Source organism: Pongo abelii, chromosome 11 (genome assembly GCF_028885655.2).
Source record: "Pongo abelii isolate AG06213 chromosome 11, NHGRI_mPonAbe1-v2.0_pri, whole genome shotgun sequence".
Classification (NCBI taxonomy): Eukaryota; Metazoa; Chordata; class Mammalia; order Primates; family Hominidae; genus Pongo; species Pongo abelii.
In genome coordinates, this window is record NC_071996.2 from 80,248,054 (window position 1) to 80,275,220 (window position 27,167).

Consider the following 27,167-nt stretch of genomic DNA (forward strand, 5'->3'; position numbering starts at 1 on the left):
CCATCAAGGTCACAAACTGGTGGCACCAGATTCAGATCAACAATGCTTGATGAAGAGAGACTTTTTCTTATATCCTTTTTTTTTTTCCAAAGGGGTAAAGAAAGCTTTCCCAGCAGCCTTCCAGGAGACTTCTTGTGTCTTAGTAAGGATTGGGTCACATGCCGTTTCCTAAATTAATCATGGAAAGGGAAATTATAGTGATCAATTAGACCAGCGGTTCTCAACCTTGGCTGCATTTTGAAAGCTCAGGAAAATACAGATACCTGGGTTCCACCCTCAGAAATTCTTCAGTTGTTTTGGGATGCAGCCTGGCACATGTGATATGGTTTGTATCTGTGTTCCCACCCAAATCTCATGTGCAATTGTAATCCTCAGAGTTGGAGGTGGAACCTGGTGGAAAGTGATTGGATCATGGGGGTAGATCCTTCATGAATGGTTGGCACCATCCCTTTGGTGCTGTTCTCATGATGGTGAGTTCTCACAAGATCTGGTTGATTAAAAGTGTGTAGCACCTCCGCCCTCATGCTCTCTTGGTCCTGCTCCTGCCATGTTAGACGCCTGCTCCCACTTTGCCTTCCACCATGAGTAAAAGTTCCCTGAGCCTCCCCAGAAGCAGATGCTGCCATCCTTCCTGTACAGCCTGTGGAATCATGAGCCAATTAAACCTTGTTTCTTTATAAATTACCCAGTCTCAGTCAATTCTTTATAGCAGTGCGAGAGTGGACTAATACAGCATGAGACCTTTAAAAGCTTCTCAGATAATTCTACTGGGCAGTCAAACATTTTGAGAACCATTAGTTTAGACCAAATGTTTGGGGGTGGGGGCAGAGTGAAGCTGGAGAATTCATACTGAATTATAAACCAATATAGGGCTGGGCACAGTGGCTCATGCCTGTAATCCCAGCACTTCGGGAGGCCAAGGCAGATGGATAGCTTGAGCCCAGGAGTTCGAGACCAGCCTGGCTAACTTGTGAAACCCTGTATCTACAAGAAAAAAAAAATTAGCCAGGTGTGGTGGTGTGTGCCTGTAGCCCAGCTACTCGGGTGGCTGAAGTGGGAGGATCGCTTGATCCCAGGAGGTCAAGGCTGCAGTGATCCATGATCACACCACTGTACTACAGCTTGGATGACAGAGTAAGACCCTGTCTCAAAATAAATAAATCAACATAACCATTGAGTATTATTAATTTCCAATGCAAATTTTTAAAAAATGTATGTGTATCTATAAATGCATACATGGGACTGGAGTCTGGTTTGGAGGAATCCAAATTTATAGGAAGAACAGTTGAATATGGCTCAAATATTAGGAGAACAAATTGGGTGCATCCAAAGTCAACCAAAAGCATTTGTAAGCATGGTTATGATAATGCACAGTCACTTTTTGACTTTAGCAAAGCTAAACTAATAAACTAAGTGGAGATGACAGTGAAGGAATTCAGGACATGCCGCTCCAAAATATGCTGCCTTGGCATATTAGTTGTTTTGAAATAGAGGCACTTGAGAAACAGCAGGTATAGGAAGGGCACTCTAATCTCCCCTTTTCTTCCCGAAAGCAGGAGATGAAACTCCCAAGTGAAAGATACCCTCCCTATACCAGTACAAAAGAAACAACATGCTTATCACCAGAGACAGGGAGTTGAGGCTGAGAGAAATCTGTACAAACTTTGTTAAACTAATTTATCTTCCTAGTTACTTTTCCACAATTTCCACCCTTTGTTCAAACTACTATATAAGTGCTTAGGCCAAGCCACTTCTTTGGGTATTCATTGTCCTTGTGGGGGCTCCCATGTAAATACAATTTGTATGCTTTTCTCCTGTTTAATCTGTCTTACGTCAATCCTAGCTGAAAACCCTAAGAGGACAGTAGAAAATTTTTCCTCTCCTACAACAGTAAATGACATTTATGAGTCTTTGAAAACAAAAAGAGTATTTTCATGTTCTTAAATTTTGAAAACCCTTCTTAGCTTCCACTATCAAACTGTATAGCTTTTAGCTACTTCAGTGTTTTTAAAATTCCTTCTATGAAAGCCAAAGTTTTCTTAAGAATTATTGAATGTATGATTTTAAAAAAATGTTTTAAAAAAGTTTCACTGGTTTAAAAGCTATATTTGAGTGAATCGGAATACCCCAGATTAAGTGCCTCTAAAAAAAATTCAGATCCTTTGATTTGTTCCATTTATTCATTTTTCATAATTTCTTTAGGTTGGGCATCAGGATTATTTTATTCTCAAACATGTTGCACCACAACCTTCACACCAGCACAGAGCAGTCACATGGTCACTACTGTGTGTGTATAGAACAATGGTTCTCAACCTTGGCTATACATTAGAGTTACCTGGGGGACTTACAAAAAAACTGACCCCTCCTCCCACTCCCATCTCCATAAATAGAAATAGAATCGTTAGGGGTTAGAGCCAAGGCATCTTTACTTTTTAAAAAGTTTACCCACTGATTCTCATGTAGAATGTGGACTAAGAATTATTAGTACAAAAAGAAAAAAGAAGGTAAATAACAGGGACTTAATCATGGCTCAATTGCTTGCTTTTAATTTTTCCTCCCCAAAACCTAAACTAAAATGAGCAATCAATCTCCTGGAAGAGGGTGTTTAGCAGTTTAGCTCAAATGGACTTTGCAAGTAAAGGTAAAGCCTTATGGGGCCTCAAAAGTCTCTGGTAACACTTTGTAAATACTTGTGAAATCAGCTGGCTCTATGCTGGGATTTTTGGATAAGTGAGTCACAGCTCTTTGCACTTAAGGTGTAGGGAAGCCTTCTGATGGCCATTTTTACGTGTTTGGTGGCTGGAAACTATAATGAAGAGAAGAAAATCACTGACTTGAAGAAGGATCATATAAGGTGATTTTTTTCAAAGTAGTGATGAAACAACAGGTGAGTCAACAATCTTTCTGCCTAGCCCAGATTGCACTGCAGCTAAATCTGCGCTGCTGCAAACAGCACAGCACACCTGCTCAGGAACCCTCAACACACTTTTGTAAACCATAGTGTAATTTAGGCCAGCCCTGGAATGTTCTAAGTGTATTTTGGAAAAAGCCTATTAAACCACTGATTAAATTATCAGCAGGAACTGAAGTGGCAAAAGTCATAGCTCTGGGAAAAGAAATGCCTAGCACTGATAGAAAAATTTGTAAAGAAAGCAAACAAACAAAAACAAAAAATACCTAAGAGAAGGTGTTATGGAACTGAACAGGGATTCGCCCTCCTGGCACAATAAGGCCAAACATCCACACTGAGGTTTGCAGCAGGAGAAAGGAGGACATTTATTTGCAGAGTGCCAAGCAAGGAGGATCAGGCAGTTCTAGCTTAAGTCCTGACTTATCTTATGGTTTGCAAGCAAGGGTTTTTTAAAGGCAGGGGTAAATTTCAGGAAAGCAGATGTTATAGGCAAAATTGTAAATCAATATATGGCGTTTACACATTGGTTTGGCCTAAAAGCGCAGGATATCTTGAAGTGGGGACTTACTAATCATAGATAGATTGAAAATTTTTCTAATTTGCAATTGGTTAAGGAAAAGAAGGTTTGTTTAAAAATTCTGGGGTCAGCAGAAAATAATGTAAGCTCTGGCTCCTGGGTGTGGGTTCCTCCAGGCACCTCAGAAAAAAATTTAGACCATGAAGAATGGCAGTCAGAGTTCAGTCCTCAGTTCCCCCTTATTTGAGGTCTATGTGCAGGCAGATCTGTTTGGTGGGGGTCTGGGTTTCTGAAAAACAATTCAGGGACATATGTTAAGATGTTATCTCTTGTTCCTATAGGGGAACCAAACATCCTGTGATTCCAATTTCTTTGGCTATGGCCTTAAGTTACTACTACCTCCTTGCTCATCAAGTTGCTTATTTACTTTTCAGGGCTAGCTAGGTGCCTGGAACTCAGGATTTTCCTTTATTTCCACACTTGGAGGGCCCTGTAGGCCCCTAAGAGGGGTCCCTGCTCTGTCTAAGAGAAAGGTGGCAGAGTGGAAAAAGCAGGAGAATTGAGCAAGACGCCCTGAATTCTGATCTGGGCTTTGCCCGGATCCTATTTGGCTCTATCATATTATCCTGGGGAAGTCATCTTAATCTCTCTGAGCCTCAGTTTTATGATTCAAGAGATGAACTGGTCTAAGCCCTCATTGTTCAGACTCTAGCTGCAGATACATTCCAGATGTTTATCTTAATCCTTAATTTGTAATTTAAAAGAACCTATTTAGGTCATATCTACAAATGTAAAAAAAAATCATATTTATGATTTCCCACTTTATATTTTACATGATTATTTCCAGAATCATTTTATAATTTTACCAATCATTTCATTATAAATCTTATATACATTGTCAGAAAAACAGTCTCCTTATTTCTGAAACTACTTGCAGCGTCTTGGTCAAATCATGTATAGCTCTCCTCTGTTCTTTGGCATTTTGTGAAAACAGTTTAATGGTAATGAATCAGTACAAGAACAAAAGTTCTAGAAACAAAAATACTGTTTTAACTACGGGAAAAATTTTTGCCTTTTCCAGTAAACATACAAAATAATGGCACTCCTTAGCATATGTGAGTATGTGGTATTGCCTTCTAATTAAATATTTTTCAGCAAAGTGTTGCTGTTATGGTCCGATTCTTGAAGCTTTCTTTTGCTTTACAATGTTAGGGTGTGACCATCTCTTCCTATGGTACTTCACGACTTAAAAATGGAACAGACACTTTATATTCACAAAAATATATATTCTCCTTTCCATAAACACTATAGTGTATGGTTTTGGAAAATTTGGAAGAATTGGGACTAAAACATTGAGACTGATCAGAAAAACTAACCAGTAATTTACTGTTGAGACTTAAGATCTTGAGAGTTTGTGGGTACTCTGTGGACACATGTTTTACAGCAGATGCCATGAGTGCTGGTGAAACTTTTAGTCATGTGTCCTTTATCTTAAGCATTTGACTCTCCTAATGAAATAATTGAAAATAAAATATTAGCAGCAATAAATGCTTTCCCACATACCTTACTAGGGTCCTGTTTGCATAATATAATTTTAGCCATTTGCTGTTTTGAATTAAGGTATTCAGTCATTGATATTGATGTGTTCTATTTCGCAAATGTGCAAATTTCACTTTTGAACAAGGACTTGGGCCCATTTTATATGTTCACATGATATTAATATTTGCAATCAAGTTATTGGCAGGTCTCAAACTAACAAATGCTTATTTTTCACACTAGAAATGTACTTATAAGTCTCTATATTCTAATAATTTTTCCTTATGAAGCAATTCCTTTTCTAATAAATACACATTATGATGTTGTAGAAAGGATTTCAGTATGTGGTGGATCAATCTTGGCCCAAATCCAAAGGAGCTGATTTAATTAAACAACCAAAAGAACCTCAATTAATAGTGGTATCAAGTATAATCACTTAGTAAAGACTCACTCCCCAAGAAAATATTAAACACTATACCTATAGCTAATAAATTAATTACCGTTTGGCGAATATCTGGCCCTATTTTTCAATATAAAATGATTATAGATTACAGTAAGGCAAGTGTCCTCTAAAGTTGAGTATATTTAATTCCCGGTGTTACAGAATTTAAAATGATACAAATACTGCATGTCTTTAAAATTTCAGTCTGTTTTTCTATTGAGTTCAAAAAGTTTAAAAGATGGAGGCTACTACAAATATATAAAGAAACTTCACTCTATTCTACAAATTATATAGATCTAGTACTTTTGGTGAGTCCTCTTAAAATTTTTTCTGGCATTACCAATCTGAGAGTCACTTTTTACCAATATATGTTATCTTGTTTTGCAAAAATGCATTTTTAAAAGGTTTCCAAAGTCACCTTGATAATCATAGTGCTCACTCACCTGACACTTACTGCTAAAAGGTTGTTATGCATCTTTTATACCTGGTTGAGGTTCAACTTCCAGCTATCAGAGAAAAGTGTCCCTATAATTCTATAATTGACAAAAGGGAAAAGACAAAAAAAGGGAAAGAGAACGGGGTGGTAAGAAAGATTGATTTTTCATTTCTTATCTTGTGATACATTCTGCAGCAGTAAACACCACTATCTCTCAAGTAGACCCTTTGAAGACAGGGGGAGAAAACACTCTGAGAGAAAGCTTTAAACTAGAGATTGCCTTCCTATTCTATGTGGCTTTGACCTTTTGGAAAGTGCATGGCCTCTTCTCCTTGTATTAAATAAAACAAGAATATAAGGACTGATGATTTGATTTGGTGAGTTAGTTATGGAAGTAGTTCTGGCATATCTTATTTCCATTCTGTTATCCATTACTTCTGTTCTGTTAATGGCAGCAGACACTTAATTAACTACTGAGATTTGGACATGCAGGGGATCCAAGGTGGATTGTGAAGTACATCATTAGCTAAATCTCCATTACATCTTCACTTCACCTGTTCCTCTGTTTTCCAGATTTCTGGCAAACTGGCATCTAAAGGCCTTCATATTAGAAGCAGGAGAGGCTCTAAATATTTCAAGAATAATTGAGGAAAAAATACACATTATAACAGCTTGTCAGACTACTGAATGGAAGGGTGGTTCATCATTTTTTGGAAGGATAAATCTCCTCTTCCCAAACAAAAACAAACATTAGTACAAAAACTGAAAGAGGAAGTTAAGAGAATTATACAATTTCTAAATAGTTATAAAATTATTAACTTATGCACAACCATAACAGAGACTGAGGACCACCCTATATATATTCATAGCTACTGTTGTAGGCAAAAATTCCAGGTAAAAAGGCAAAAATCCAAATTCTTATTAATAATCAGTATAACATCCAACAATAACAATCACTTACCATAGGGGTTAACATTTACTGTAAGCTAAAATCCTACAAAACATTAATATAAAATACAATTATATATTTCCTGGCTGATTTGCTTATATATCCAGGTCATAAAAAAAGAAAGGCAACTTTTTTCTATATGGCTTATACAGAATCGGATGTTACAGCCAAAAGTAATTGTAAAGGCTTCTGATAGTTCAAATGATTGTGAAACCCCAAAGAATAAGGGAATTTCTGAAAGCCTAAAATTAGAAGGTATGGAACTCATACTTTCAGTCTTCTCATTCTCAGTTCAGTGCTTATTTTTTCCTAAAAAATTAAAAAGTAAAAACTAAAAATTTCAGTTTTTAAAAAACTGAAAATATTAATAAGCTTCCACACTTAATATATGTTAGTATTCACAAGGAGGCAAAATCATTTCTGTAAAATCAAAAATAGAACATGAAGAAAAACGTTTATTATAAAACTTAAGAAGCAACCAATCAACCAAATTATGAAAAAAAATTATGTCACTGACCAAACCTCATAACCTGAAAAGAACCAAGAAAAGAAATTCCCATTATACTTGTACTTCTAAAAGGGCTTAGAGAAGGTCTAAACTAGACTTTGTTGCAATCCAGAAAGTTAAAGGACTAAAAAACTGGAGAAATAGAGTTAAGAATTAGATTTATTAGACAGCATAGTCTATCCTGAGATAGCAAAATAGACATGGCTTTATTTGCTGATTGAGAAGTGGTCCAGCCGTGGGCTGGCAGTCATTTACATATCAGTGACCAAATGCAAACATACCCGTACTAACAGTGCTTTGGTGCATGACATACCCTTTTGACAGCCCAAAGCTGAAACATCAACTCTATCTGGGGTTACTTGCTTATACAAAGATGTTACTCTAGCAATTGTTGCTTGAGGGCAAGACCAGATGATTGTCACTAGTAGGAAGAAAGCAGAAGTGATGCAGCTTACACTGCATAGTCCCTACTCTTCTGGATTAAATGAAAAAGTTGCTCAAACATAAACTTGTTCTTATAAAGTGGATAAGATTCAAAATAAGACAAATATAAAGATGCCAAGGCTAAATACAGATAAAAAAAGTGTGATACGTAAGAAAGCCATTTTGAAAAAAGCCACTATCAGCCGTAACTACTTATTCCATCCTATAATCTCATAAATCAAAGCTTTCAATTGTCTGGACTCATCTGTGACTGTATTCTTCCCAATATGCATTCTTTCTTCTTCCAGGGGTTGTTCAATAACAGCAGGTATGTTTGTGCCATAAAGTTCACAGTGTCCTAAAAACTGGACACATTCTTGAATAACACTGTCATGAATGACTATCATGTGTTTTGACATGTTTTCTAACAAGGACAGGAAGCATCTTTTGGCATAATACCAGGTATCTGTTCCCAGCTTTTTATTATAAGGTTCCAAGCTTTTGATAACTCGAGAAATACCAAACTCATAGTTTCCTTTGGCACAATAAAGAGTTCCTATCACCAAATTCACAATGCAGAGATGGTACACTTTCCTATTTGGGTCATCATAAGAGAGCTGCTCTTCCTCCTTTTCAATCTTCCTCATCAACTCCTCTGCTTCTTCATTTTGACTTGTCATAATATAGGAAACACAGAGATTAGCCAGTACAATAGCACTGACATTCAGGATGTTATCATAATGCTTCTTGACTATGGGTTCATAGAAACCAATGGCTTCTTTGTATTTGTTTTCCTGCATGAACAGAACATGAGCCACATTCAACTTCCACACATCATGGTCGTTACAGAATTCCACAGATTTGCGAAAGATCTTTTCCACCATTGGATAATTTTCAAGATTCCAGTAGATTTTTGCCTGAGCCATCAACACAGGAATATATTTCTCCATGGTTTCATCATATTCATTCACTGCCTTTTTGATAGCTTCATCATCTCTATTGTGTCTTGCTTCCTGTACTTGCTTGGTGAGTCTCCGAAGCTGCTCAGTCAGCATCCCTGCTAGCCCATCAAGCTTAATGAAAGCCTCTTCAGGAGCTGTCTGGCAAGTGATCAGGGCATCCAAGAAGTCATAAAGATAGGGTGTGAGGAACTTATACGTCAAATGGGCATTTTCTGCCAGGACATCTGCTGCCAGGTCAAAATACTCATATTTACAGTAGAGCAGCAACAGGTTGCCAAAAGTCTCTGGAGGAAAGGGATTCTGTTGGAGCAAAAACTGTAGCTTTTCAAAACCTTCTGTAGGCCTGGCATCCATGTTCATTAGTGCCTGGTTGTGTAGGGTCACAGGGTCCAACTCTTCCTCTGCCCTGGGTGGCATGTCGGTGAGGGTTTCTTGAGCTACCTCATAGTTTCTCAGTTGGTATTCTATGGCTGCCTTAAGGTTGAAGGCTTCCACCAGAGCAGTCTGATGGAGGACTAAGGTGTTGCCAACACTGCGAACATCAAAGCCCTCAGTGGTCATGCCCACACCTAGCTCAGGGTGCTGGCGGATGCCACGCTCAATAATCTCAGCGATATGCTTCAGCGCTGAGGCATACTGTCGGCTGCTGTAATAGGCCAAAGCCAGGTTGTAGGAAAGGTCAGGCTGGTAGCCCGAGGCCTGCAGTGCGGCAGAAAACTTGGAGCATGCAGCTTCATACTGTCCCTCCTTGTAGAGCAAACAACCCAGGTTGACCTGGCCATCGGTCTCATTCTCGCCTCCACTTTCTTCTCCCCCTTCCCCACTCAGCAGCTGCTCCACCAGGTTCCTGGACCCTGGCAGATCGCCCTCGCTATACTTGATGGCAGCTTGCAGGCGGAGGACCCGGCTGTGGTAGGCGGGGTTATCCAGGAGAAGGAAGGCGACCCGGGTGGCCTCCGGATAAACGCAGGCCTTGTACAGGGCCTGGGCCTGGTACAGGCGGTACTGCTCCAGTTCCGGGTGCAGCTGGCCCAGCTGCTCATAGCAGTCGGCCGCCAGCGCGAACTCCTGCAGGCGGTAGTAGCAGTAGCCTAGCAGCGACAGGCCAGCGCGGCTCCTAGGGCTCCGCTGCAGCTCTCGGCCCAGCAGCTGCACCGCCTCGGCGTAGCGGGCATCGCGGATGAGCCGGTACACTACCGCGGTAAACTCCCCGTCGGGGATCTGCGCGCCGCTCAGGCCCGCCATAACCACCACGGCTGTTATGCTGCGGTTACCACGGCAACAGGGAAACCGGAAACGGAAGACGACCGGTTACTTTGCCACGGAAGGAATCTGTTAGGAATAAAAAGGGACCGTTCTCGTTAGTCTCTCGAGTTCAGATTGATCTTCAAATATTCTGGACTGCGGAGTGGCGGCAGTCAGAAGGGGAAAGACGACTACTCCGGGCCGTTCAGAGACTGAATCTTCCCGGTCCCGGCATGCATCGTTCCTGTGGCGCCCCTGCGCGGGCGTGGCCGCACTGCATGCTGGGAGGCGTAGTTCCTGTTGCACCGACCCGACTCGCGGCTAGTGGGGACGCAGGGTCACTCGCCTTCCCTGCCCCCTAAAGATGAGGGGCGCTCTCTGTGTCTGTTGTGCCACCTCGGTCTCTAGCGCGTCGGAGGAAGATTTCCGGCACCATGTTCTGGCGATTTTGAGCCTTGTACATTGGTGTGGTCTATACTAATGCTGGCGTTTGGCTTGCTTTTAATAGAGATTCGTCAGTACAATAAAAGGACCTTTTAATAAAAGGAGCGGGATGGCAAAAGGGAGTTAAGTCCTTGAATTCCCTTGGAATTAGAGCAGGTTCTTATTATACTACCCCGAGGGCACAGTTTGTAAGAACAGAATACAGCAGCAAACAGAAATCCTTCTTATTTTGGTGGTTTCCAGAGGTTAATAAGGAAAAAGTGCTGTGAATCTTAATTGGTACTGGGAGAGGATCTGTTTTTGATCGCAGTATCTCTCCTTTTCCATGACAAAAAAATTACTGAGTATATGTTGGCGTTTACACTTGGTTGTATCCATTGCTGTGGTCCTCCAACTGTCTCTGCCAATAAGAAATCAGTATCTTTTGTCATCTCCCATGATATCCATTGATCTCTCTAGCACCTAATATAAACCTAATCCAAGTAAAAGTGTGTTGTTTGCTACATAATTACTGCAAATCTTTTGTATGCATCCATAATAGTGTTACTGCCCATAAATCTTTTCTATATATAAACTTCACAGCTATCATATGGTTGATATGATATCAACCATATCATATAGCACCTCTATTAGAGACTGTTTACATATAGTATTTCTAATTTGAATAAGCAGCCTGCATTCTGCATATTGCAGTTTAAGAAGTCTGTGGACTAGAAAAGTTTAAAGATTTAAGTATTACATTATTAATTAAATCAAACTATTAAATTAATAGTTTGTTTAAGGCCACATCTAGGTAGGTAGGGGCTGAACCATGATATCCAATAACCAATTTCAATAGGAAATAGTGACTGATGAATAACCCAATCCATGTATCTCATGTACATGAGTTTGTAAGGGCCCATTGTTTGGTGCTAAGTGTGTATAAGGAATATTATTGTCTTTGTTTCTCCATTAAAACAATGAACTAAACTTGTGTAGGTAGTAAACTTTGAACTTCCAGGCCTTGATTCCAGCTGTGAGCAGATGTGACTACTGGAGTTGTGTAGCTCGTATTTACCCAGTATCACTGGAAGGAGATTTTTAGTAGGTGTGTGATTGCTCATATCATCATATGGCTGATTTTATGTACTTACTCTGTCTTCTCCCTTGCTAGGAATTGGCAGAGTTGTGTCTTTTTGACTGGAACTAGACAAGGAGCTTCCCAGTGCATCAATTCCAAGAAAGGGAAACTGCACCCATTTCAGGATTGAATGGGACTTTGGCTCACCTAAGACCCCACAGAAAGCAACTGTGGAATATTACTGTAACTCTATTCTGAGGCTTCTTTCAATCTGATCTCTAGGTGCACCCTTTTAGAGTCTTAAGCCCAAGGAGGTACATGGGTAGAGGATACTGCTCAGTAATAAATTGGGGAAAGGGGTGCATCGACTTCTTTACAGCTGGCTGCCTGATGGTTCTCCCTTGGGAATTTAGGCTCAGTATTTTATTTATTTATTTATTTATTTTTTAGAGACAGGGCTTTGTTCTGTTGCTCAGGCTGACATGCAATGGCATGATCATAGTTCACTGCAGCCGTGAACTCCTGGGCTCAAGTGATCCTCATGCTTCAGCCTCCTGAGTAGCTGGGACTACAGGTGCACAACCATGCCTGGCTAGTCTTTTTTAAAAATGTTTTAATGGAGATAGGGTCTCACCATGTTGCCCAGGCTCATCTCGAACTCCTGACCTCAAGCAACCCTCCCACTTTGGCCTTCCAAAGTGCTGGGATTACAGGTATGAGCCACTGTGCCTCGCAAGGCTCAGTATTTTGAAATTCTTATGTATGTACTGTTACCTTAGGTAATTTGCTATTAAATTAAGTTGAGATGACAACATGGGAATGGGAAATTGCCCTTCATTAGTCTTTCTCTCTGCTTTGCAGGGTTGTATTTACATCATCTTCAAATGGCTTCTTGAAAATGTATGAAAAATAAAAGGACTATATTCTCCTCCAAATTTCTGGGATCCCTACCAGGATTCAGTTGGGGTTCTCCTCTTTGTGTGGGTACCTGTGAGCGTGGTGGCTGAAGTGGGCAGGAGGGAGGCCGTTCTGTGTCTCTTCCTCATTATTTCATGTGATGCTGCTCCAGAGGCCTGGCTTGGAAAAAGCAGGACATTCTGCTTAGACAGATGGAGGGCAGGGTCATTTTCAAAATGAAATGAATGCACAGATCACACTGTGAAATTGGCATGACCATCACTGCTGCTGTGATAGACTGACTTTTATCTGGTCTCTGATAGGCAGTTGGGGAATAGATTAGTTTTGTTGGGGGTGGTGGTGAGAGAAGGCCGTTTAATGATAGAAATTATGGAAAGAATTAAATAGGGTGGAATATTATAAAGTGTCATAAAGCATCATTTTGTTTGCAATAGGATCTTGAAAACCTGGAGGATATATCAAAAAGTAAGTGTATCGTACCATTTCAAGTAATAGGAAAGCATTTGGTGGTTACAATAAAGTGATTTGGTGACTTGTAGAAAGGAAATGTAGTTTGATGAAATTTGAGTTGGACTCGGTGGATTTTGCTACACAAAGGGAGACATGTTTATCATGTAGAAGAGTTTCATTTAGGCAAAATAGATAGGAACAAAAAGCATGATGCTTGGTTCTTAGCATACTTATGTTCTGCCTGCCAAAATATGCCATGATCAAATCCCATATTCTATTTGTGTGTACAATCTATTTGGCATTCTCTTTTAAAACTAGTTGGAAGGTATGTCTTATTTATACTGTATCTGTGGCCCCTTTCTGTTGGTAAACATTGTTAATTTGTGAGTATTTCAACCACAGCTGTGGTCAAACATCTTCCTTTATAAGGGAGGACCTTCTGCAAACCCATTTTCCAGTTGTTATTTCTTTTTCCCTTTGATTTCAGACCATTTTCTTCAGGATGGACAGTTTGTGGAGCTCAGTTATCTTGCATCCCCTTTCTCCCACTCCAGTCTTCTACCGTGAACAGAGAAGAAAACTATAAGTTAGTGCCAAATTGGAAATATAGTTGACTGACTTTTTGGAGCATCTGTTCCATCTTTTAAGACTTTGGGAAAGAGTGTATGCTAAAATCAACACTTGAGAACATTTGTGCTCAGATGGTGTGACATTTAACCTCATTATGAACTCTCCTTTTGCTGGTAGTTCCAGCTTTATTAATATTTTAATTAGATTTCCTTCTTGAATATCCCTTGCTTTTGATCAAGTAGCTTGTATTTTGGGGTTTATAGTATTATTGTCTAAATTAACTTCCCAGGGAGAACACAATAGCATTTTGGTTTATAAAAGGGATTAATAGAGAAGGCAAAACTGTGGATACAGTAGCATTTAAAAAAAAAAAATCAACCATTCAAACAAAGAGCTACTCCAAGCCCCTGTGTTTATGCACTACTTTGAGTATCAGGCCTGCTTTGCCTAACTTCCCTCATTAATCCTCACAGCCCTTCTGTGAATTAGGTGAGCCTTATTGTTGGCCCCACTTTAAAACTGCAGACTGCAAAGCACAAAGAAACCAGTGATTGCAGCAGCCAGCAATGGTGATTACTTATGCTGGCCAGTAGTGGGCCACACTGCACCTCTTCCCTCTCTCTCCCTGGGCACCTCCTCTCCAGTCATTTGAATTGGCTTTGGATCATTTGCTGCAGTTTGTTCTAATAGAACAGGCACAATGGTGTAAGAATTTTAAAGTGTAAGCACCGAAGCCGTTGTGTAATTGTATGGCGACAGTGTGGCTAGTGGCCCTGCATTGATGCGATCCCCCTGTGTAATTGCCCATGCAAATTTGAGCAATCTGTAACGGACACAGGAACCCAGCATTTGGCTGCAGACTCTCCTACCTCCAGAAAAACTTCGATAATTTGAAGAACCTTTTGTCATCTTTAAAAAGCTATATGGACAGGGGTGTCCTAGTGTCCCTCTCACACATGAAAACATCACAGATCAACACAAGGTTAATGGACTAAATTAACAGTCAACATTTAAACTGTAGGTATTTGGATGCTTGCTTCCTTTTTTCAGCCCTGAAATCATCCTTCTCAAAAGAAATAAAGATTATTCCAGAGCTTTAGTTAAACTCTAAGTATTTTATTAAAAACAAAGATATTCAGGTCTCTTAAAGCGGGCTTCCAAAACTATGGATTAGTTGCTTGTGAAATGGCCAAGCGGTCTATAATGTAATATTCTTACAATGAAACATCAGTCTGGGAAATCTACACAAAGGGAATGATTTCAAACAACTCAATTGAAAACATATTTCCTTTCTTTCACGTAAAACAATAATAATTAGGAAGGAAGTCAGTAGGAGATCCTTTTTAGGTTATTGTACATGAAGAAAATGGCAAAAGCAATTTCCCCCCAAGGGAATGAGACTCAACAAAACTTAGCCTCCTATTTCTAATGCTATTTTTAAAATTTCATCTAAATATGTCTTAATCTAAACTAGAGTAAAAGAAAAATTGAGATTCAAATACACACGCATATACACACAGAAAATGAACACAGATATAAATGGTGGCACAAATAATACATTTTTCACAGCAAATCATTTACTTAATAAAAAAACACATTTGTGTACTAGCGTATACAATAAATGACATTGGTGTAGTTATGTTATACAGATAAACAATTTATCTTTAGCAGTGCGGAGAGATGTACCAAACATGCAAGAACATTCAAAATTAAATTTAAAAAAGTACAACCCCAAATTACTAGCTGAAGACAAGGTCATGACAAACAGAGTCAGCATGACATTGGGCATTGCTAAATCTAAATGCTCACCATGAAATTTTCCAGATACACCTCACTTTATTTCTGCCCTCTATATGTTTTATTCTATTATTCGTCACTTAGGAAGCTGGTGCAATTTTGGCCTTCTTGTAGTCAGACTTAACCTTTACATTTCCTGATACATTTGAGTTTTGGGAGTCCTTTACAGCATGTAGCAGAATAACAATTTCAGAGACTGTTACTCTGAAGCAGATAATGAAACTTCATTACAGTGGCATTGCCAGAGTTTTTAGGGTCCCAAATTAGGTTTTGTTCTGTTGCTTTAATGAATCCTTTTTGTGTTTTGGTGGTGTTGTTTTTTTTTTTCAGCCAAAGCATTTTTCTTTATATTTAAATATTTCCCCAGTATGTCTAGGTTTCTGTCCCACTGGAAAGAAATTGTTTCACACTATTACTGGAGATGAAATTGGTTTTTGTCTTTCTGCAATTTCTAAGAGTCAGCAGGAAAAATAGATTTTAAAATAATTTTACTGCAGAATAAATTGGGCAGATTCTGTTTAATCACCTAGTGTAAGTGGAAAAAGTATGACAAATTTTGATACACAGAAAAAGCAGCTGGATTCTGGTAGCATTAATATTAGATAATATTGTTATTACATTAACACAAAATGTTAAAGATGATTTCTAACCCAATGTATTTGCAAGTATACAATACCTGGAAATGCATAGACATCTCAGATTTTAGAAACAAAATGCATGTGCAATTTTAACTTCTCTTGACTTACTTTATAAATTCACTTCTAAATTAATGACTACCATTTATGGGATATGTATGATATCAGATAATCTAAAATTGTTTTTTATGAAATAAAAGGACATATAAGCTGGGTGTGGTGGCTCATATCTCTAACCCTAACACTTTGGGAGGCCAAGGCAGGAGGATCGCTTGAGCCCAGGAGTTCGAGACCAGCGTGGTCAGCATAGTGAGGCCTCATCTTTACAAACAATACAAAATTTAGCTGGGTGTGGTGGTGCACACCTGTGGTCCCAGCTACTCATGAGGCTGAGGCAGGAAGGATCACTTAAGTTGGAGAGGTCAAGGCCGCAGTGGCTGTGATTGTGCCACTGCCCTCCAGCCTGGGTGACAGAGCAAGACCCTGTCTCAAAAAAAGAAGGACATATCTTTTTTTAAATTGTATTGATGACTACATCTTTCATCATAATTAGAGACAGGCTCAAGATACATCTGTAGTATGATTGTGTTTACATCTACCCCATATATGTAACTTTTTATTATGTCTTTATTAAGAAGATGACTGCTTTAGGTTTGTTGCTATTTTATTTGAGAAGAATAAAAAAGAAAATTATCTGGAAAATATCTTTAAAGCTAAACACATCTTGGTCCTTTGGTATGGGGACTGAATAAAAGTCAGGGCTTTTATGTAATAGATGGAGAATCTAAGATTTGGAGAGTCCTAAGATTACAGGTTCAGCTGGTGGCCAAGCTAGGAGGGAGTTCCAGTCTGCTATGCACTGAATGGCACCCTTTGCAGTATGCGAAGCTGTCCCTACCCACCAGGATTGCCACTACATTGTAGATTGTGCACATATTAGCTACATACTGACTAGTAAGAATAAATATGTCTGAAAAAAATACATCTCATCGAAAAAGTAGGATGAAGTTATTTCAACAATTAATGCCAAGAGACCTGAGGAAGCAAACATAATCTGGTCAGTTTGAGTTTTTACAAGAAGGCTCATATTTCAAATGTCTTTCTCCAATAGGAAATAAACATTAATAATAAGGACTGGGAAACTTTCTTTCTCTTTTTTGGAAAAGCAGATTATATGGATAACTGCATATGCCTCACGTTCTTGCAAAATTATAAGTTACTTAGAAAATGGATTAAAAACGCCTGAAACCCACAAGAGTTCAACCTCTAACCTCTGGGGTTGTTGGCACCAGGAAGCTGCTACCTTCCTTTCCACTGCTTCATAGTCATGGAGACACAGACCCATGGCATTAGTCAGCAGTTTCTGAATCTTGACCCACAATAGGAAAGATACCTCAAGACAGGATAAATAGATGGAGGCAATTACAAACAGCTACTAGATTGATGGTTGACATTGTCAGGGCTCCACTGTATGGCAGATTGCAATGGTGTTGAACTCCCCTTGCTACCAGTGGATGTTGCTATTGGCAACCATGCAGTGAAGCCAATAAAAAGGCAAGAAAATGAGAGGAAAACTCAACCTTAGTGGAAGCTGTAGGGTTTGTGCTATAAATTATGTTCCCCTTAGCAATATGTAGCATCAACGTTCAGGATAGCTACAGTGCTCACGGCAGCCTGCAGTCTCTGTCAGACCCTGGGTCCAGTTTTGTCATAAAGCACATGCTTTAAAATGTTGCTGTAGACGGACTGGCATCCGTTTGTCTGGGCTATTTATTTATTTACTGTTGGGGAGGATAACAGATGTGGGCTCATCTCTGCCTCACACAGACTGATTTTCAATTCCCGTTCGTGATATAAACATGATGTGGCACATTACCCAGAAACACCTGCAGTGCTTCGGAGCTGCAGACACATCATGATCTCGCAGACCAGACTCTGTCCCTGACTCCACCCACCCTTTGTTCCTCACCTGAAGGAGGAGAGACAGCCCTGCAGAAGCTATTTTCCTTTATAGCAGAGTGATATAGAAAACTGGCTTAATAAAATCCATAAATCTGAACAATCTCCTCTTACCTGCTCTGCAGAGGCAGTTTTTTCCTGCACTCATTTCCCCCTCTACTTTCTCCAGTCTTCCCTGCAGAGATAGCTGTAAAGAGTAGCTAGGAACATTATTTTTTAGGGCTCTCACTCCTTCCTTCTCCCCTTTCTCAAACCCCTCCCTGCTCAAGTGTCTCTCTTTTCTGAGCAATTGATAACAGGGTTCTACACCTTCATTTTTTTTGGTTGGAAGTGCCATTTTTCTTTGTTTGGATTGACTTTCACCTTTTTTTTTTTTTTTTTTTTTTTTTTCCATTTACCTTAACCACCTGTCTCGGTCCCTGTCTTTCCTTTATTGGTGTTCTTACGTTTCTTTTTCTTCTTGCTTTTTTTCCCCTCTTAGTCTGGTTTATACTTTTTTTTTTTTTTTTTTTTTTTTGAGACGGAGTCTCGCTGGTCGCCCAGGCTAGAGTGCAGTGGCGCGATCTCGGCTCACTGCAAGCTCCGCCTCCCGGGTTCCCGCCATTCTCTTGCTTCAGCCTCCAGAATAGCTGGGACTACAGGCGCCAGCCACCATGCCCGGCTAATTTATTTTTGTATTTTTTAGTAGAGACGGGGTTTCACCGTGTTAGCCAGGACAGTCTCGATCTCCGGACCTCGTGATCCGCCCGCCTCGGCCTTCCAAATTGCTGGGATTGCAGGCGTGAGCCACCGCGCCCGGCCTATACATTTCTTTTACTTTGTTTCTTGCCATAAAGAGTCTTTTTCTCTACAATTACCTGCTCTCCCCTCACTTCCATTTTGGTATCTTAATTTTACCCATTCCTTCTTCAAACATTTCCTGAATTGTCTACTGTGTGCCAGGAAAACAATGTCACATGTAGAACATTGCCCCTATTTCTTTAATATTTGTAAAGTTAATGATTGATAATGATTAATAACAATAACAAGGGCCAGGTATGGTGGCTCACGCCTGTAATCCCAGCACTTTGGGAGGCAGAGATGGGTGGTTCACCTGAGGTCAGGAGTTTGAGACCAGCCTGGCAAACATGGTGAAACCCTGTCTCTACTAAAAGTACAAAAATTAGCCAGGCGTGGTGGCGGGCACCTGTAATCCCAGCTACTCAGGAGGTTGAGGCTGGAGAATTGCTTGAACCCAGGAAGCGGAGGTTGCAGTGAGCCGAGATCGCGCCATTGCACTCCAGCCTGGGCAACGAGAGTGAAAACTCCATCTCAAAAAACAAAGAAACAAAAAAAAAAACAAGAAAAATGGTTTGTAAATTTTAGATTTTTTTAAGAGCTGGAATGGCCCTCAGGTTTAATCTAGGCCAGGGATTTTCAAACTCTTCAGAGTCCCTGTGGGCCCCCATGTATGTAATCAAAGAGATGAAGGTTTGTAGGTGCTCTGGATGTCCAAACCCTGCTTATAATTCACATAGGAATTCAGCTTTTTGACGTTTTATATGTTGGGGATTCATTGAAAGATTTATTTGAACAAAGAGTTGTAAGGTTAAAACATGTTCAAGAATCATTTTCTAGTCTAATCTAATTTGACAAATAAGGAAACAAGCTTAGAGAAGTTAAGTGACTTGTTTAAGTCAATCCAGTCAATAATGCCAAAGCTAGGGATAGAAATCTATCTTCTAGCCCAACGTTCTTTGGATAAGACATACCATGTCCACAATTTCTCAATATAGGGAGCAAAGCAGCTTTCTAGTCATTACATCTACTTAATACAGTTTATTCTTACCTATTGGAAACCTGGCTTCCTATAGAATATGCGTTCTTTGCCCAGACTGTTATTTCTTAACATTTGAAGCATTATTTCTTACACTTAAGAAAAAATCCAAAATTAGGGACCCCTATAGTTTGCTTTAAGTTGGTTACTGGTAGTAATCTTACATTTTATACCAGAACTCCTCACTAGGGGAACTCAAGGTAGTCAATGCTTAGTCTCCATGGCTCTGCTCTGTCCTGTGAACTATAGTTTCTAGATGTCACTTGTGGTAAATCCAGCTACAGATTTCCTTCCACCCTTACTTTAATCAAAATCTATCAATCCATTCCTTCTGGGAGAAAACTTTGTCTGTAATGAAGGTTGAATTTGAAAACTCTGGAAAAGGGTACCATAGTCCCAGTCTAGAATTACCCATCAAACACATTTGCTATACTCCTACTATGTATTCCTTTTTAGGGGGAGAACTGGGATTGATCAGTATTTATAAGGATAGTATAGTTTACCTTTTAGGTAGGCAATTCTAAAGGATCCATCAATAAGAAGCTCTAGGATTAAAAATAAAATACCTCTATGGAATGCAAATTAGGATTCTTGGGACAGTCTGACACAAAAAGGCATTCAGGGACAGGAAGCAAAGACAGGCAGTGTTTGGCTTGTAACAAACAGAAAAGCCCTATACAAAATGAAGCAGCGCTAATGACGCTTTTACTGTTCAGTGTTCCCTTAGCTCAGAGTGAGTAGGCCGACTGTCCACAGGTCCTTGGATCCAAAACAGTCCCCTACCCAGAGCCTTCATTTCAGCCCATGCGTGTTCATTAGGGAATAGTGAGGGTCCTGGGGTGTGCTCCCTGCCCCACCTCTTTCTTTGTCCTTCCCGTTGCTCTCTCTGCTGCTGACCATGCTTCAAGGTGAAAGCCCAGGCATGCTTCCCAGTGCATCCTTGAGATGTTAGGTCTTTCTGAGCTAAAAGAACAAAAGGATGACATGGCTGGACTGAAACTGGCCCTTCAGGCTGCAATCATTTTGCAGCTGCAGCTGACCTGGAGGTTTAGTTCCTGTCTTCCTTGGCTACTATAACACTGGCAGGGGAGGATGAGGCAGTTGAGGCCAGCAGTCGTTTTTGGTGCAGCTCTTCCCACTTACTTCTGTTTGTAGCTACTGAATCTAGCATCGGCTTCAGTTTCATGTTGACCTTCACCAGTGCCTAAAACAAAACAAAACAAAACACAGGTGGAGGAGAGAGGAAACAGAGTAACTGACATGATTTTCCACCTTTCATTTATGAAGAGAATGGAAACTGGCTATAGGAAATGAAAGTGATGATTATTTTGGTAAACAAGAGCTATTTACAAGAAGTAAATATGCATTTAACACCAATATGTTGTATTAATAGAGCCTACTTAGAGAATGAAAAAATAAGACATCACCAGCATGGCTGTGTACAACTCTAGGGGACACCAGCCGTGTAGACTCAAATCCTGTTTTACAACTACATCAAGCAAGACAGGAAACAAAATATCCAGCTCACATATGCCTACTTACGTGTGCATCTTTGCCTGCCATAGAGGGCTCCAGATCTCAATTGACTATGAACTTAAATTTTTACAAAATAATCCTACAATTGCTTTACCATAGATGACTCTGGGTGGACTTACTTGAATAGGAAAGGTCAGGTAAAATCCTGAAGTGAGGAGGTGCTCATTTTTAAAGCTAAAGATCTGGGAGCTGTGCTAGATATACAAAGCATGGAAACATGCATGGAAATAGACATGGCAGAAAAGGAATCAGTGTGGAAGAGAGTGACAGAGGGATGAAACGGGATGAGGGAAGCGGAAATGTAGGGTGTGGCCAGGTGCAGATGGACCACCAGGCTGACGAAAGTCAGGCTTCAGCATCCTCACTTGTGCCAGACCCTTCTAAGTATATTCTTTTGTGCTTAATTTTGTGTGTGTGTGTGTGTTTTTAAGAGTCCTCCTCTTCCCAAATTGTATAAGCTTGTCTCACCGCTCCTGGGTTGCCCCTGGTAGTGGAAGGAGAGCCCTAAAAGTAAGATGGCTTACTTTAATTTAATGCAAATGAGTCCTTCTTCAGCTTTCATATCAGAGGGCTTCTCCAAGATAGGGGGTAACATGGGGGCAGGGCTGAGGATTTTGTTTCTGAACTGGGACTAGAACAAATTCAAGGAGCTCAGATTAAAGAGCAATAGGTAAATATTTTACAGGTCAGAGGAGCTTGGAGTTTACTCTGCCCAACAGGAAAATTCCACTATTCTCTACTTTACTGATTATTGTCTTTCTTTTAAATGCATGAATATCTACATTTTCCTTATTTATTTATTTTTTTACTTTTCATAATGAAAGGCTTCTAACATATTCAACCAGTAAAATATGATCAGCAAAATATCTATTATGTATCTATATGCCAGTAAAGATGAATAATAAGTAAAGCCACCCAAGTAAAACATATGTAACAAAGGATCTAGGAGCCTTTTAATTTTCTGGACAGCTCAATGAAAAGGGAAATAAGATTTTGATGACATTTAACTTTTAGAAACATGATCTTTGTCCTTTTAAACCATGAGGTTTTGGGGGGTGTTTTAAAAATAATACCTTTTCTTCCCTTCACAGTTATTTTATACATTTTAAGTAACATGTTAGTGTTAGAAAATATAGAAACAATAGGTTTAAAAAGTAGGAAATGGAGATAATTTATAATCTCATAACTCAAGAGATAGACACTACTAACTTTTGGGTTTTGCCTTGAATGGAATCTTTCTATTATGTTTCTAACTGGTTAAATGATCAGAACATCTAAAATATGGCTCATGCCTGTAATCCCAGCACTTTAGAAGGCTGAGGTGAGTGGATCATTTGAGGTCAGGAGTTTGAGACCAGCCTGGCCAACATGACGAAACCTCATCGCTACTAAAAATGCAAAAAAAAAAAAAAAAAAGCCAGGCGTGGTGGCACATGCCTGTAATCCCAGCTACTTGGGAGGCTGAGGCAGGAGAATCGCTTGAACCCAGGAGGCAGAAGTTGCAGTGGGCTGAGATCACACCACTGCACTCCAGCCTGGGCAACAGAGTGAGACTCTATCTCAAAAAAAAAAAAAATATATATATATATATATATATATAAAATATATACATGGTATTTTATAATCTCAGTCTAAAATGGACAGAATCAATGAGAGTGTTATGGATTTTTAAGGATTCATACTTCTTGGGCCTGTTTTCCATTTCCAGGGTCTGAAAGAAGTATAAAAAGCTGGCATCCCACGTGGATGAGGGGGAGCTTCCGTTAACACCTAACACCTCCTATGTGTTAAACACATTGCCGGCTGCTCTGCATACTTCATCTCAGCTATTCCTCACAATGACTGTGCATCTTACAGATGATAAAACATGTCCCCCACATGTTAGGATCATGAATGATCCTTAGTCCTTCCATCACAGGAGGAAGGTAAGAATCCACATAGGAAGTTGGGGGTTCCTTTTGTAATCTTTCCATTTTTTTAGGAAGCTATGGAGAAAACCATTGTTTTTCTCAAGTAAAAGTCAGGGATAGGACACTAGCCTGCCATACAAAATGAAGATATAGAGAAATCTGCTGAGGATATAACATAAAAGGGAAGCTCTTAAAGAGTCAAGAAGAAAAAACAAGGAATAATAAGGTACACATCTTGAAATTGTATGGCTTCAACCTTTGTCAATGCACAATTCCAACCAGCTAGTAATTGTATCATTCCTGTTTTTAAGAGACTGTGATGGTGATGAGGAGACTGAAGACATGAACTTCTGAGGACACATTGAACACAACAGTGATTGCTGTTGTCATCAATTTGGGGTAAGGGTTGACACCAGGACCTTCCTTCTGACTTATTCATACGCATCTCTCCTTTCTTCTCTCCTCTTATCCATCAATTCTATCACCCATCATCTTGCATATGTATACAACTCTCATGAATTCTGACGTTGTTCTTTGAATGTAATCTTATGTCACTTGAGGCCTCCCCAACCCTTTAGACTTGAGATTAGACCTCAAATCTATTTCATGCGCTGGGGGACCTTTCAGACTTCTCTCAGTGATTTCCAAGTCTTACTTCCTTGTACTCTTTGACTTCTTCTTGAGTCTATTTGGCCCTCTTGACTCCATTCTGCATCATTCCTAATGCAGTATTTCACTTTAGTTCCCCTTTTCACAGGAAATCCAATCACCCTCAACATTTTGGATGCCTACTAACTGTACCAAACTTTAGAGGTTGTCATAGGGGAAGTGACTTACCCACTGACTTACTCTTACATACTCCTTTTCATCTCAAAGGGCACAGTCTTTTACCCCATGGAGAGTAATCTAGTTTTCTCCCCAGCCCTAGCTCACTGCTTTTATATAAATCTGGACTGCCAGCCAGCCAGTTTTTTCCCAGGCTCCCCAAAATTCTGACAAGTTAAAGTTTCCCTTTCTTGTTGCACTAAGGCCTATACGGTAGTTTTTATTTTCCTTATAAAGAAATAAATAAAAGAAGGAACACAGAAGTTGTGAGATTATTAGCCTATGGAAAGGTGATTTCCCACTTTATGCTTTGGGTCAGTTAGCTATTTTTTGTTCTGTGGACAGGGTTATATTCCTGGTCCCATGTAAACACCTTGCAGGTGCATCCCATTCATCACAAGAGGGACAAAAGGTGAACATATCATTAAACCACTATGATTTCAGCACACCTTGTGAAAAGCCTTCTCCAAGCCTGACTGTGGTTAGGGAGTAGTCAAAATAGTAAGTCCTCCAACAGGAAGAATAGCTCTTTTTCTGTTAGAATGCCAGAGTGTATGACTCCAAGCACAACTGCAAACCACCTGTTAGTAAACCTAATTTATCTGCTCAAATAATCCTCTGCTCCAGGGAGTTACATGAATATGAGTAAAATGTAACTAGATGTAAGTTAAGGGAGTGGGGGTGGGGGTTGAAAGCCCAATGTCCTTAAGACAGTATATTCTGTCTCTCTCTTAACAGTGATGTTTATCACACTAAACAGAAACATCTAATTTTAAATCAAATTTACTAGTTATTTCATACGATAATAAAACAAAGCAACATTGTAACTCCAGCAGTGATCAAAATCCCCTTTATTTCCATGAGAAAAATACAGGTGCTTGTTTTCTGCTCAATGCACAGTGTTTTTATTTAGACAATAGTGTGAGGTAGCCACAACTGCCATGGTTTTATTTAGTATAGCTTGGCACCAGCTCCTTTTTACTCTGATCAAGCCTTTTAATTAAACTGACTACTATAATTCCTATGGAAATTAGTGTTTATGTTATTTTCCTGCTACAAAAGCATTTCTCCAGAACTTTTTTTTTTTTTAATCCCAGAGCACAAATTGGAATTTTTTTCTGCTTCATATGTAATTAAAAACTCATTTGATTACAATATTTCTGGCTCTGTCTTACTTATTAAATTCCTGTAATCAGTTTTCTTTTATGAAGCTGCTGGGAAATGATCTCAAAAGCAACACATTTTTTTCTTCCCTGGCAGGTACCCAAGCATTTACGAAATTACATTCATAGCACCTGCCCATGATTCGAATCATTCCACTAATTTATTCCTTAAGCCATTTAGGTTTATTTGGCATAGCCCCAAACAGCTTTCTTCCCTTTATCCTTGCTCTTTGTTCTCCTTCTCGCTTCCTTTGTGTGGAATAAGGAAATTGGGGAGGGAGGAGGAATACATATTTCTCAGAATTCCTCTTTCTCTTTGTTTTATATTCTCCTGAAACACAGAATTGCCATATTAGAATATCATTTTCCTGTGGCCAGGTGCTGGTTCTAGGCAAAGGTAACAAAACTCCTATCTTGAAAACTTACTTTTTTTTTCTTTCTTTTTTTTTTTTTTTTTTTTTTTTTTTTTTTTTTTTTTTTTTTTTGTGAGACGGAGTTTCGCTCTGACGCCCAGGCTGGAGTGCAGTGGGGCGATCTCGGCTCACTCCAAGCTCCGGCTCCGTGGTTCAAGCGATTCTCTTGCCTCAGCTTCCCGAGCAGCTAGGACTACAGGCGCCCGCCACCACGCCCGGTTAATTTTTTTGTATTTTTAGTAGGGACGGGGTTTCACCGTGTTAGCCAGGGTGGTCTCCGTCTCCTGACCTCGTGATCCCCCCGCCTCCGCCTCCCAAAGTGCTGGGATTACAGGCGTGAGCCACCGCGCCCGGCCGACTTACTCTTACACTCTAAATTTGTTACAGAAATGCAGTTAGCTGAGAGAATATGGAACTATTAAAATACTAGTAAAGCAAGGGTTTATCCACGAACCTAAATTCCAAGGCTTATGGTGATTATGTGTAGTGAGTCATCAGCAAGAGAATTGCTTCTAGTATTTAAAAGTTTCTCATCAAGTGACACGGGATGGGTTCTGTGAGAATGCTATTGTCTAGTCTGACTTGCTCCTCAGTGAAAGAGAAGGGGGAAACTTAGCACCCATCTGATCACTCTCCATATACACACGGAGGAACTCTAAAGGTTATGTATGCGGCTGCATCAGCCTTAAGACACCTGACTCTCCTCTGTGACATCCCTGCTGCGTGACCACACAGCCACCGTTGAAACCCATTCAGAGGCAGTGCGTGCACCACCTCCCAGGGGAGTCCATTTAGTTTTTGATTGTTCTGTTTTTAAAATGTTGTTCCTTTATGTTGAACTGAAATCTATACCCCTGTAACTTCTACTTAATGGTTCTAATCCTTAGGGTGCTCTCTCTTTAAACCAGAATTTTCTTTAGTAGTGTAGGACTGATAACTCAGCTTTTGTTTCAAGTGTAGGTTAGAGTTGATGCTGACCTAAAAACCCTATTTGGGATGCAGTGCTTCTCCCTTGGGGCAACCTTTTTGAGATCACTGGGGCCCCATGTTCCTTCCAGTTCCCTCTTGGCCCATCGCAGACAGGACCTGGGATACTTGCCCCACTATGGGACACAGCCTGGGCATCTGGTTATCTAGGTGGCTGAGGGACCCCACTTCTTTCCTGATTTCATCCACACTCCATTGTTGAGTTCTCTTGTGACCAGCATATACAGTTTATTCCATATTTTATTTATGTTTTGAATAAGGAACACATTCACATAGTTCCATGGATACAAAAGGGTACAAAGGTGCAATATAAAATCTCCGTTCTACTATTTCCCAGACACTCAGTTTCCTCCCCTAGAGGCAACAGATGTTTTCAGTGTCTTGAGTAGATAATCAAGAAAAATTTTCTGAATATGTAAGCACATAAATATATTTGCCCCTTTTTACAAATGGCAGTACACCATACAGATTGATCTGCACTTTGCCTTTTATTCTTAATATATCTTGGGAAAAACTCATATCACTACAAAATTAGATTTCCTCATTTTTTATGGCTATCTAGTATTCCACTGCTGTCAAAATTTGTTTAACCAGTTCCTTTTTGATGGAACCCAAACATTGTTTATATTTGGCCATTACAAATAATGCTGTAATGGATATCCTTGTACATAACCTCTCTATAGGTATGAAGTTTATCAGAGAGTCAAATTCTAGAATGGGTATTGCTGGGTCAAAGGGAATGTGTATTTGCATTT

General features: G+C 39.8%; 2 protein-coding genes across 6 annotated transcripts in view; both read right to left on the reverse strand.

The window, feature by feature from the left end:
- Window positions 1-5,597: 5,597 nt before the first annotated feature.
- On the reverse strand, window positions 5,598-10,235 carry IFT70A (intraflagellar transport 70A). Its single transcript, XM_003776028.5, has one exon. It carries the CDS (start codon window positions 9,927-9,929, stop codon window positions 7,932-7,934), a length of 1,998 nt encoding a protein of 665 aa, XP_003776076.2. The 5' UTR covers window positions 9,930-10,235; the 3' UTR covers window positions 5,598-7,931.
- Window positions 10,236-14,466: 4,231 nt separating this feature from the next.
- Window positions 14,467-27,167, reverse strand: part of PDE11A (phosphodiesterase 11A) — a 447,272-nt gene continuing 434,571 nt past the window's right edge. For 3 of the 5 annotated variants that reach the window (XM_054549538.1, XM_054549539.1, XM_054549540.1), the window contains one exon: window positions 19,053-20,782. In XM_054549538.1, the coding sequence (XP_054405513.1) occupies window positions 20,627-20,782 (156 nt within the window). In that variant the 3' untranslated portion in view covers window positions 19,053-20,626. Of the gene's footprint in view, window positions 20,783-27,167 lie in introns of all 5 variants that reach the window. The other 2 variants (XM_054549537.2, XM_024243401.3) reach the window with 2 other exon arrangements.

Coding starts and splice junctions, on each gene's coding strand:
- IFT70A (XM_003776028.5), bottom strand. CDS start 9,929: ATGGCGGGCCTGAGCGGCGCGCAGATCCCCGACGGGGAGTTTACCGCG.